This window comes from Pseudophryne corroboree, chromosome 6, assembly GCF_028390025.1.
Source record: "Pseudophryne corroboree isolate aPseCor3 chromosome 6, aPseCor3.hap2, whole genome shotgun sequence".
Taxonomy (NCBI): Eukaryota; Metazoa; Chordata; class Amphibia; order Anura; family Myobatrachidae; genus Pseudophryne; species Pseudophryne corroboree.
In genome coordinates this window covers 422,689,859-422,702,874 of record NC_086449.1, presented here as the reverse complement: position 1 = coordinate 422,702,874, position 13,016 = coordinate 422,689,859, and the positions used below count along the sequence as shown (strand labels likewise).

Below are 13,016 nucleotides of genomic sequence, written 5' to 3'. Positions count from 1 at the left end.
TTCAGCTAGTTCTGTTTTAATGTGTAACAAGTTAGATGGATGACCTACTACTCATATAAAAGTGTTTTAGCATGAAAAACTCGAGTTCCTTACAACAGTCCTGCACGGTCAATTAACAATTGACTCCAAATTGAATCTAAAGCCAATATTAAAGTCCTTCTCCAGTAAGGAGCTTGCTTTAAAAAATGATATTTCTGCACCCACTATTTACAACAGTGGCAGCACCCCTAAATCACCAAATGCCAAATTTGTCTTACTATTTTTCTTTCATTTTATAAGCTTCAGGCGCTTGTACTATAATAATGTATATCAGGGGTTCCAAACCACAGTACTCAAAGCACACTGAAGCCGGGTCCACACTGAGACGATATCGTCCCGATGTGTTTCTGGCCAAATCAGGCCAATGTATCGGCTGGGTACACATCGCATAGTGTGTACCCCGCTTACCAGTCCACATTTTAGGGATAGCTATACTAGGGCACAAGAGACTTAATTAGTACTTCAGTTCTTTTGATTTAACAACCTGTGCTCAAGCATGAGTATCTCTAAAACCTTTTACTGTTAGTGTGCCTTGAGTACCGAGGTTAGTTTGGAAATATATTTAAACACGCAACGTACCCTCCTGTTTCACCACCTATTGGGCATTTTCTGGACTTACCCGGGGACGCTCGGGTTCACCAGCCCTTATGGAGAGGTAAATTCATTCATATACAACCCATCCATGTGGGTAATCTCTATTACAGCAATTTTAGCAGCTGTGGCAACAGTGTTCTTAAAAGGATTGCAACATTTTGTTACATTTTTGAACTCTCATAATATCCAGTTCAGTGAAACTTTATTTGATATTTATTACAGTAATCAAAGCTTAGATTATTCATGTGTTTTTAAAAAATAATTTTTATTTTTTTTATTTTATAAATCAAGTACAGAGTATTGTTGTTAATAAATACACATACTTATTATTAAATTCATCTGATTCCTTGGTTGTTATTGAACCCGTGAAAATCTGGTGTGTGGTTCTACATGAGCGCCTCTATTAATTTTTATAATTTGGTCAATCCTTTAGGAGTTTTGCACATCTCCTTATAGTGGCGAACGTGTCCCCATACCATAAGTTCCGGGTTCTTTTCTATCCTCAGTTTTATAACTTAACACAGGCGCAGCAAAAAATTTCCTCTTTTCTAGTTTAGTTTGGAAATAGCTGCTTTCTCTCCATATACAGCAATAAATGCTTCTATTATGAAAGAAAGAAAAACTGTGTCAGCTGGAGGCTAAAATATGAGATTGCAACAACATTGTTTTCTGTAAATGTTAATATATGGTAAAGTTGGTTAATCAAACCTTACAGAACATAAGAAAATGGATTTGATATAGTCCATTATTGCCCTATCAATAATATGCCATGGTTACTCTTTAAATAGAAATGGTTGTACTTCAATTCAACATTATAAACATTTTTTAATTTTGGTACGTCTAACTGCTTAAAACAGCAATTTCACATAATGTTGTTCATTAAATAGCAAGTTAAGTATTGTTTATTCTCTAGCAAGTCATTGCTATTCTTCTAAAGCTCAATCTTTTTAAGTTCCTCTCTGGATGGCAAAACCACTGCTCTTAGCTGGTCATGTGATGGAGGTGTCCTCTTCTAGTGTACAGCGGTCAGTCTGCTTACTACATTTTATGCCATTTAACTAGGTAAACTATGATACTGTACATAATTATAAATTAGTGATAGAAGGTTGAAGAAAAAACAAAGGAAATGGTAAACACTCCCTATTATAGATTAACAAAATAAAGATATTTATTCATGGGCGTTCTGCTTTAAATAATGGTAGAAGTCCAAACATTCAAATATATGATTCCACTTGAGGTCCCCAACTGGAGAAATCCAAGCATTTGGGTTTCCTCTCACCATGTCAGTAGAAGTATTAAACTATCTGTGTAAGGGCAGACATACACATGATGGTATTGTAGTTAAGGAATCCAGTACTCAGAAGAGAATAAAGAAACAAAACTGGTCAGCGGACCTTTCCTATGACTCTTATTTAGTTTTTGAGTTGACCCGGTATAATTAAATGGTCTATACCAGTGGTCTCCAACCTTAATTGGGGTGTGAACTACTTTCGTAAAATAAAACCTCTGAAGGAGCTACCCCCTCCCCTCAATGCGCGTGCGTTCCTGCGGAAGTGGGTGTGGCCTCACAACTACAAGTAATGCCCCTCCGTGTAGTGCCAGATACTCAAATAATGCCCCCCAGCAGTGCCAGATATTCAAATAATGCCTCCCAGCAGTGCCAGATACACAAATAATGCCCCCCAGCAGTGCCAGATATTCAAATAATGCCTCCCAGCAGTGCCAGATACACAATGTCCCCCAGCAGTGCCATTTAAAATACCCCCCCGTAGTGTCCGATATAGTGCCTTACACAGGGCTAACCCTTGCTGGCTTCTACTGCCGCAGGTTCTGCTCCTCCTGTATGAGGGATGGAAGGGGAGGAGAGCGCAGTGCACGCCTCTCCTGTGAAGTCCGGAGAGCGGCTGCGGTGAGGGTGACAGTCTACGGTGGCGGCGGGCATTTCAAATATGGTGCCAATAAGTGAGCCAATCAAAACTCGCGGTCCGGCAGCCAATCAGGTGCCGTCACTGCCAGTCCACGAGCTCTGATTGGCTGACAGCCGACACCATATTAAAAATGAAGGGAGGACTGCCAGTGACTGCCCAAGCTCGTGCGCTCTGTGAGCTACCGAAAATACTACGGCGAACTACCGGTAGCTCGCGAGCTACGGGTTGGAGATCACTGGTCTATACTGTAAATATTAAGGTGAAGCTCTACCTTCCATTCTTTAGAGATGCTGCTTCAATCTAAGGGTGGTTTTCAAATGATATATCACACTTTATCTCCTCTCAAAAATGATCTATCATGCATATCACGCCTATAGTAATCAGATTTAGCATGTAAAGGGTTGGGTGCCTCCCTACTCCGGTGGTAGCAAGCTGAAATAATGATACCACGCCAGGTTTTCTTGGCTAATCCGGAACAATGAGAATTGCTTGAACCTTTTCCCTTTTTATTCTTTTGAGATTTCTTGGGATCAATGGAAGAGGTGGGACCACGTAAACCATCTGGTAGACCCGTGGAGTCACCAGAGCATCCACCGCCACTGCTTGTGGGTCCCTTGACCTGGAACAAAACCGCTTTAGCTTCTTGTTGAGACGAGAGGCAATCACATCTATCTTGTGGAATTCCCCACCGACGTGTTAAGGACTCCAACACCAGCGGGTGAATGCCCCACTCTCCTGGATGGAGGTCGTGTTTGTTGAGAAGTCTGCTTCCCAGTTCTACTCTCGGAATGAAGAATGCTGACAGCGTCACCGCGTGTCTTTCTGCTCAGAGGAGAATTCTTATTACCTCTGACATTGCTGTTCTGCTTGTTGTTCCGCCCTGTCAGGCTATGTATGTTACTGCCGTCAAATTGTCCGACTAGACTTGCATGGAGTGATCTTGAAGATGTTAAGCCTGTAGAAGGGCGTAGTATATGGCCTTTAGTTCTAGAACACTGACCGGAATAATGGTTTCCTGACTTGACCATTTTCCTTGGAACTGTTCCCCCTGGGTGACTGCTCCCCAACCTCTGAGGCTTGCGTCTGTGGTCAGCAGAATCCAATTTTTAATCCTGAACCGTTGACCCTTGGTCAGGTGAGAAGTCTGAAGCCACCCTAGAAGACAAATCCTGGCTTTTGGCGACAGACGTATTCTCTGAAGATGCGATCCGGACCATTTAGTCCCCTTCCTCCAGACCTGAGAACACCGCTCTCGGATACTTCACTGTGAACTCGAAGACCTGCAAGTACGGGTTCAATGATTTCAAATGTACCTTACCGAACCCTCCGGATTCGGAACAAACAGGTTGGAATAATAACCCTTGTTTTGTAGTTGAGGTGGAATTGGGACAAAGACCCGAGTCTGTACCAGTTTTTGAATTGTTGCTGCCTGCAAAGTCATACTTGCTTCTGGAGAAGCTGGTAAGCCTGATTTGAAGATTTGGTGAGGTGGGAATTCCTGGCCCAAATGTGACTGAAATAACATAACCGGGCTCCGACCTGCCTGTCTTCCAAGCAGTCCGGTCCACCGTCATGCCGAAGGCTTTGTGGAAGCAGATCCGGAGGTCTAGTTCCTGAGAACTTGCAGCTGTCTGTTTTCTGGGTTTACTTGTATTGCCCTTGAAGGCCATAGAAGAACCTTTTGGGTTTGCTTTTAAATTTTGCTGTCCGAAAGGACTGCAGAGTTGGAGCAGAGTAGGTATTCCTAGCTGGGGGTGCTGCGGAGGGAAGGTACAGTTGTGCTCATAAGTTTACATACCCTAGCAGAATTTGTGATTTTCTGGCCATTTGTCAGAGAATATTTATGATAACTCACAAACTTTTTCACTCATGGTTAGTGGTTGGGTGAAGCCATTTATTGTCAAACAACTGTGTTTACTCTTTTTAAATTATAATGACAACAGAAACTACCCAAATGACCCTGATCAAAAGTTTACATACCCTGGAGATTTTGGCCTGATAACATGCACACAAGTTGACACAAACGGGTTTGAATGGCTACTAAAGGTAACCATCCTCACCTGTGATCTGTTTGCTTGTAATCAGTGTGTGTGTATAAAAGGTCAGTGAGTTTCTGGACTCCTGAAAGACCCTTGCATCTTTCATCCAGTGCCGCATTGACATGTCTGGATTCTGAGTCATGGGGAAAGCAAAAAAATTGTCAAAGGATCTGCGGGAAAAGGTAATGGAACTGTATAAAACAGGAAATGGATATAAAAAGATATCCAAGCAATTGAGAATGCCAATCGGCAGTGTTCAAACTCTAATTAAGAAGTGGAAAATGAGGGATTCTGTGGAAACCAAATCACGGTCAGGTAGACCAACAAAAATTTCAGCCACAACTGCCAGGAAAATTGTTCGGGATGCAAAGAAAAATCCACAAATAACTTACAGCTGAAATACAGGATGTGTGGTTGTTTCAAGATGCACAATAAGGAGGCATTTGAAGAAAAATGGTCTGCATGGTCGAGTCGCCAGAAGAAAGCCATTACTACACAAAGCATTCCGCTTACAATACTCCAAACAGCACAGAGACAAGCCTCAAAACTTCTGGAACAAAGTCATTTGGAGTGATGAGACCAAAATTGAACTTTTTGGTCACAACCATAAAAGTTACATTTGGAGAGGAGTCAACAAGGCCTATGATGAAAGGTACACCATTCCTACTGTGGAACACCGAGGTGGATCGCTGATGTTTTGGGGATGTTTGAGCTACAAAGGCACTGGAAACTTGGTCAAAATTGATGGCAAGATGAATGCAGCATGTTATCAGTAAATACTGGAGGAAAATTTGCACTCATCAGCCTGGAAGCTGCGCATGGGACGTACTTGGACGTTCCAACATGACAATGATCCAAAACACAAGGCCAAGTCGACCTGCCATTGGCTACAGCAGAATAAAGTGAAGGTTCTGGAGTGGCCATCTGTCTCCTGACCTCAATATCATTGAGCCACTCTGGGGAGATCTTAAACGTGCAGTTCATGCAAGACAGCCCAAGAATTTACAGGAACTGGAGGCTTTTTGCCAAGAAGAATGGGCAGCTTTACCATCTGAGAAAATAAAGAGCCTCATCCACAACTACCACAAAAGACTTCAAGCTGTCATTGATGTTAAAGGAGGTATTAAGAACTGGGGTATGTAAACTTTTGATCAGGGTCATTTGGGTAGCTTCTGTTGTCATTATGATTTAAAAAGAGTAAACACAGTTGTTTGACAATAAATGGCTTCACCCAACCACTAACCATGAGTGAAAGAAGAGTTATCATTCATATTCTCTGACGAATGGCCAGAAAATCACAAATTCTGCTAGGGTATGTAAATGAGCACAACTGTATGTAGACTTACTCACCGTAGCCTTGGATATCCACTTATCCAGTCCATCTGCAAACAAGGCCTCTCCTGCGAACAGTAGGCTCTCCACGCCTTTCCTGGAATCTGCATCCGCAGTCCACTGGCCTATCCATAAGTCTGCGTGCTGACACAGCCATGGCAGCGACGCGTGCGTCGAGCAGGTCTATTTCTTTCATGGCCTCCGCCATAAAATTTGCAGAGTCCTGTATATGTTGCAGGAACAAACTGATCTCTCCCCTATGTAGAGAATCCAAACCATCAATTAGGTAACCTGACTGTTTTGCAACGGCCCTAGTGATACATGCACACGCAATAGTGGGTTCCTGGGCCATCCCCGCAGCTGTGTATAGAGATTTGAGAGAGGTCTCTTGTGGTCAGCCGTGTCCTTTAAGGAGGCTTCACCTGGGACGTAAAATAACTTTACGTGACAATCTAGATACAGATGTGTCCTCGGTCGTATCAGAAATGTTTCCTCTGGATTTACCGAAGACACCTCATACAGAGAATTTACTCTTTTGATGCTGGAAAAGTAGCGGAGGAGTTCTTCTTTACATAAAAAAAGAAAAATTCCTCCCCGTCTACTGTCACCTTATCCGGAAACTGCAAGCTAACCACTTCTATCAGCATCTCCCCCCCAATATCCACCTCACCATCCCCTGCACCTGAGGCATCGTCATCAGTGTCAGCCTGTAAGATCGGGGGCCAGTGTACCTTTTGTGGACAGATGGTAGGGGTTTGAGGTGCTGGTGTGGGAGAAGCATCTCTATTTATCAGGTCATCCACAGACTTTAAGTATTGTCTCTTTCTCAGTATGGGATCATTTATTGAATATATTTAAGTATACCCTCATGGAATGCAACCATGCTGGGTCGGACCCACTAGCCTCAGAATGTGTACTGAGTACAATGTAATCCCCCAAGGGAAGAGAAGCACTCTGCTGTGTAGGAAACACACTCCTTAGACATTGTAATGTGGAAGTTTTCCCACACAGGAGAATACAGGTTAAGCACAATTAACCAACAGAGCCCCTTAGGGAGACACGGAGTTATGAGGAAACCAGCCACACAGTGCTCCTTTCGCTAATAATAATCTCAGCTGGGCGAAGATTAAGTACCCTTAATAGGGTATTAGTACTTATAATACTGCTTCCCCCCTCCCTTTGTGGAGGGGCTGCGCTTCCCTGCCAGCGCTGCTAGTGTGAGCTGCAGAAAGAAAATGGCACTGGTGAGCTGCTGGATCCCCATAGTGGAGCCCCGCCCCTTAATGGCACTCTGCTTCCCGCTTTTTAATACTGGCCTGAGGTAATTTTATATCCGATATGTCCACCAGGGGGGGTGTACATTTGTGGCTCAGCGCACCTCACAGCGGGACACACAGCTGTGTATGTCTGCCCTTGGAGCGCAGCCTGCAGCCAGAGCTGCGCTCCCACCCTTGTGCCACCATTCCCGCCGGCGACCCGCTATCCAGGATGCCGGCGCTGTACTCACCACTCCTCTGGCTCTGTTAGGGGTGGCTGCATGCTGCGGGAGGGTACGCTCACCGTGGTGGGGCTTGCGAATGACTCCCTCAGGAGCTCAGTGTCCTGTCAGCTGAGAAATGGGACCATTAACTCTTCAGAAAGTTGGGCTGTTCTCCCCCCTAAGTCCCACAAAGCAGGCAGGCTGCTGCCAAACAGCACTGTCTTAAAATAACAAAACAGAAAAAATAAATGTAGGAAACTCTTCAGGAGCTCTCCTAAGCGTGACCGGCTCCTCCGGGCACATTTTCTAAACTGAGTCTGGTAGGAGGGGAATAGAGGGAGGAGCCAGTGCACACTATTCATTTCTTAAAGTGCCCCAGGCTCCTAGTAGACCCATTTATACCCCATGGTACTAATGTGGACCCCGTCCAATCCCTGTAAATCTGGGATGTTGAACATCCCTACCTTAACCCTCACCCTAGTACACTAACTAAGTCTCACCCTATACATTAATCCTAACCCCAAACATCTCAACAACCATGACTCCTACATTAAGTACCTTACCCCAGTGATTCGCAAACTGTGTGCCTAGGCACCCTGGGGTCCTCTGGGTTGGTGGTCCAGTACCAACTCAAACTATTTATGCTCAATGTAATAGGTAAAATTGGTCCTTGTGGCTTCCATTCATAAAATGTGGACAAACAGAAGTGAATCCCTCACCACATAACTGAACCTAAGGATTACATACAGTATAAACACAATTTACTTAATTTAATAATTTACTATATCTATCAGTAAGAAACTTTTGTCCTAGGGGTGCCATGAAAAAAAATTCTGATACTCTAGGGTGGTGTGAATTAAAGTTCAGAACCACTGCCTTAACCCAAACCACTAAACCAACCCTAATATCCTTTCAATAATACCCTAACCGGTAAAAACCAACCCTAATACCCTAGAGTGAAAAAAATAGAAAAATAGGGCATAATTCAATTGTCTTCGGCGCCAGTAAATGGCGTCCAACTTAGCTATTCAATTGTTTCTCTGTACAGGTGCGATCAGCTGCCGGCATTTCAGCTTGTTACCCCTAAGGTGGCTAGCTGAAATGAGCAAAAAGTGACTAGCCTAAAACCAGTTGTCCCACTCATAAAGCGCTCCAATATACCTGTCCCATACATTGTAAACCAATTTCCATAATTTTGCTTGTTTTTTTTTTTTTTTTTTTACCTCAAAAATGACTTTTTTTACTTTGTATGTTCCAGATCACGCAGCAGATAACCAATCTGATACCATTCCGAATACTATATTGTGCAATTCCATGGATTTGAATGACCAAATGGTGAAGCCACAAGACAGTGCAACTATTGGTATTTGATTTTATAACTCGTGCTAATCTTTGTAATATTGGTAGACAGTATATTTCTGTACTCAAAATTCACTCATTTCATAAATGAGTGATGCATTAAATGGACTGTCATCGCAACTGTTCTATGCTTAAATGTGACTACCCCAGGGCATTTTATGTACTAAGCATATATGTTTTCCTAGTGTGCAGGCCATGAGCACACTAAAGATTTAGTATGTGCCCCATTGTGGACCTTAACATGTCTTGCACAACTCACAGACCAGTATTTCCAAAACTCCATTCTCAAGGTAACCTTGGAGGCAATTCAGTTGTTTGTGAGAGTTTAGCTCCTGACTAAAGCTATTCAATTGTTTTGTGTGAGAAGCCCTAATGCTGCAATTATCGCCTCAGGAGGGTGCAAGCAGAAATCCGCGGAAAGTGCAGCCCTGCGCTGGTCATGTAAAGCAATTGAATTTGCGCCTGCCCCCTTTAAATGGAAGCTAAATTTTCTCAAACAAATTGCTTCCAGGATTGAGCACAAATGGTTAAATTCAAATGACTGTAGTACTAATTAGTAGATATCATTTAAAACCTGGACTGTTAAGAATGTCTTGTGGACAGATTTTGGGAACAAATGCTGCAGACAATTGTATCCTGAAAGTATTGTCGTACAGGGTTGGGGATGAAATCCCGGCGGCCAGTATAGACGCTGGGATTCCAGCCGTCAGAATGCCAGCAGCGGGGCGAGCGCTAGAAAGCCCCTTGGGGGCTCGCTGCACTCGCCACGCTGATATTCTGACCGCCGGGATATTAACTACATCCGTTGTACCTAAGTAAGGTTGATAGTAGAGCCTTGATAGCACCATCATAGGTAAATCGATTCCATAAATATGTTATAACCTAGGGATAGATTCCCATCAAGATACTATTAAATTAACTGTTGTAGCTGTGTAATCTTCTTGGGCATGGGTCTTCAACCTGCGGCCCTCCAGCTGTTGTGGAACTACATATCCCAGCATGCCCTGCCAGTTTTGCCGTTAAGGCATGCTAAACTGAGGCAGGGCATGCTGGGATGTGTAGTTTCACAGCAGCGGAAGGACAACAGGTTGAAGACCCATGCTCTACAGTAGGCATTCCCAATCGCGGTCCTCAAGCACACCAACAGTGCAGGTTTTAGAGATATCCAGGCTTCAGCACAGATGGTTAAATCAAAATAACTGAGGTACTAATTAAGTCACCGGTGTTCAAGCCTGGATATCACTAAAACTTGCACTGTTAGTGTGCCTTGAGGATCGAGTTTGGGAAACACTGCTCTAGAGTATTGCTACAAATGTGTGTATGTGTTTAATTATTCTAAATGAAGAAGGTTACAGATGGACTTCCCTATGGTCACTCTTTGGCCATGACTACAGTTTATTTTGAGCTTATAAATGTAAACTTATTTCTTGCTTAAATAACAGGCATTAACACTGCATTATTTGTCACCACATCTATCTACCGACTACATCTGCCTAGGCATGTTAATAAAGGTCCCAATAAATAAATAAATTTTCTCTAACGTCCTAAGTGGATGCTGGGGACTCCGTAAGGACCATGGGGAATAGCGGCTCCGCAGGAGACTGGGCACATCTAAAGAAAGCTTTAGGACTATCTGGTGTGCACTGGCTCCTCCCCCTATGACCCTCCTCCAAGCCTCAGTTAGATCTCTGTGCCCGAACGAGAAGGGTGCACACTAGGGGCTCTCCTGAGCTTCTTAGTGAAAGTTTTAGATTAGGTTTTTTATTTTCAGTGAGACCTGCTGGCAACAGGCTCACTGCATCGAGGGACTAAGGGGAGAAGAAGCGAACTCACCTGCGTGCAGAGTGGATTGGGCTTCTTAGGCTACTGGACATTAGCTCCAGAGGGACGATCACAGGCCCAGCTTGGATGGGTCCCAGAGCCGCGCCGCCGGCCCCCTTACAGAGCCAGAAGGCAGAAGAGGTCCGGAAAATCGGCGGCAGAAGACGTCCTGTCTTCAACAAGGTAGCGCACAGCACTGCAGCTGTGCGCCATTGCTCTCAGCACACTTCACACTTCGGTCACTGAGGGTGCAGGGCGCTGGGGGGGGGGCGCCCTGAGACGCAATAAAAACACCTTGGATGGCAAAAAAAATGCATCACATATAGCTCCTGGGCTATATGGATGCATTTAACCCCTGCCAGAATCCATAAAAATGCAGGAGAAAAGTCCGCGAAAAAGGGGCGGAGCCTATCTCCTCAGCACACTGGCGCCATTTTCCCTCACAGCTCCGTTGGAGGGAAGCTCCCTGTCTCTCCCCTGCAGTCACTACACTACAGAAAGGGTTAAAAAAAAAAGAGAGGGGGGCACTAATTAGGCGCAGTATTAACTATACAGCAGCTATAAGGGGAAAAACACTTATATAAGGTTATCCCTGTATATATATAGCGCTCTGGTGTGTGCTGGCAAACTCTCCCTCTGTCTCCCCAAAGGGCTAGTGGGGTCCTGTCCTCTATCAGAGCATTCCCTGTGTGTGTGCTGTATGTCGGTACTTTTGTGTCGACATGTATGAGGAGAAAAATGATGTGGAGACGGAGCAGATTGCCTGTAATAGTGATGTCACCCCCTAGGGGGTCGACACCTGAGTGGATGAACTGTTGGAAGGAATTACGTGACAGTGTCAGCTCTGTATAAAAGACAGTGGTTGACATGAGACAGCCGGCTACTCCGCTTGTGCCTGTCCAGACGTCTCATAGGCCGTCAGGGGCTCTAAAGCGCCCGTTACCTCAGATGGCAGATATAGACGCCGACACGGATACTGACTCCAGTGTCGACGGTGAAGAGACGAATGTGACTTCCAGTAGGGCCACACGTTACATGATTGAGGCAATGAAAAATGTTTTACACATTTCTGATAATACGAGTACCACCAAAAAAGGGGTATTATGTTCGGTGAGGAAAAACTACCTGTAGTTTTCCTGAATCTGAGAAATTAAATGAGGTGTGTGATGATGCGTGGGTTTCCCCCGATAACAACGGATAATTTCTAAAATGTTATTGGCATTATATCCTTTCCCGCCAGAGGTTAGGGTGCGTTGGGAAACACCCCCTAGGGGGGATAAAGCGCTCACAAGCTTGTAAGGGCTCTACCTTCGCCTGAGATGGCCGCCCTTAAGGATCCTGGTGATAGAAAGCAGGAGGGTATCCTAAAAGGTATTTACACACATACTGGTGTTATACTGCGACCAGCAATCGCCTCAGCCTGGATGTGCAGTGCTGGGTTGGCGTGGTCGGATTCCCTGACTGAAAATATTGATACCCTAGATAGGGACAGTATATTTTTGCCTATAGAGCATTTAAAAGATGCATTTTTATATATGCGTGATGCACAGTGGAATATTTGCCGACTGGCATCAAGTCTAAGTGCGTTGTCCATTTCTACCAGTAGAGGGTTATGGACACGTCAGTGGTCAGGTGATGCGTATTCCAAACGACATTTGGAAGTATTGCCTTATTAAGGAGGAGTTATTTGGGGTCGGTCTTTCAGACCTGGTGGCCACGGCAACAGCTGGGAAATCCACGTTTGTACCCCAGGTCGCCTCTCAACATGAGAAGACGCCGTATTATCAGGCGCAGTCTTTTCGTGGACAAGCGGGCAAAAGGTTCCTCATTTCTGCCCCGTGACAGAGGGAGAGGAAAAAGGCTGCAGAAATCAGCCAGTTCCCAGGAACAGAAGCCCTCTCCCGCCTCTGCCAAGCCCTCAGTATACGCTGGGGCTTTACAAGCAGAATCAGGCACGGTGGGGGGGCCCGTCTCAATGAATTTCAGCGCGCAGTGGGCTCACTCGCAAGTAGATCCCTGGATCCTTCAGGCAGGGACGTGCAGTCAGGGGAGGCAGTGCCTCCCCTGTCATTATGGGCTTAAAAAAAAATAGAGAAGATACTTATGACATGTTTTGTGTCATAAGTATCTTCTTATAGTAACCTAATGTGCTTTAGCATTAAAAAAACGATTGCGGAGGCACCTTGAACGGTGCCTCTCGCTGCTAATTGTAAATTGCCGGAAGCAGTGGGCGAGCAGGGGCGTGGCCATGCAGGGGGCTCTAAAAGCCCATTAAGAAAAGCATTGGAAGCGGCACCTATAGAGGTGCCGCAGTGCAGCAGGGACGTGCTTTCAGCCATGAAAGCACGCCCCTGTCACAGTGATTGGGCAGCAGATGCAGCAGCACTGACAGTGACCTGCATGCGGCTGTCACCGTCAGTGCTG

At 44.9% G+C, this 13,016-nt stretch overlaps 1 protein-coding gene across 5 annotated transcripts in view; it reads left to right on the top strand.

Annotated features, from left to right (window-relative positions):
• Positions 1-13,016, top strand: part of PTPN12 (protein tyrosine phosphatase non-receptor type 12) — a 257,987-nt gene that overhangs the window by 233,019 nt on the left and 11,952 nt on the right. For 4 of the 5 annotated variants that reach the window (XM_063926978.1, XM_063926977.1, XM_063926979.1 and 1 more), the window contains one exon: positions 8,671-8,775. The exons of the other annotated variant lie outside the window; for it this stretch is intronic. In XM_063926978.1, coding sequence (XP_063783048.1) covers positions 8,671-8,775 — 105 coding nt within the window. The remainder of the gene's footprint in view (positions 1-8,670; positions 8,776-13,016) is intronic. 5 annotated transcript variants of the gene reach the window in all.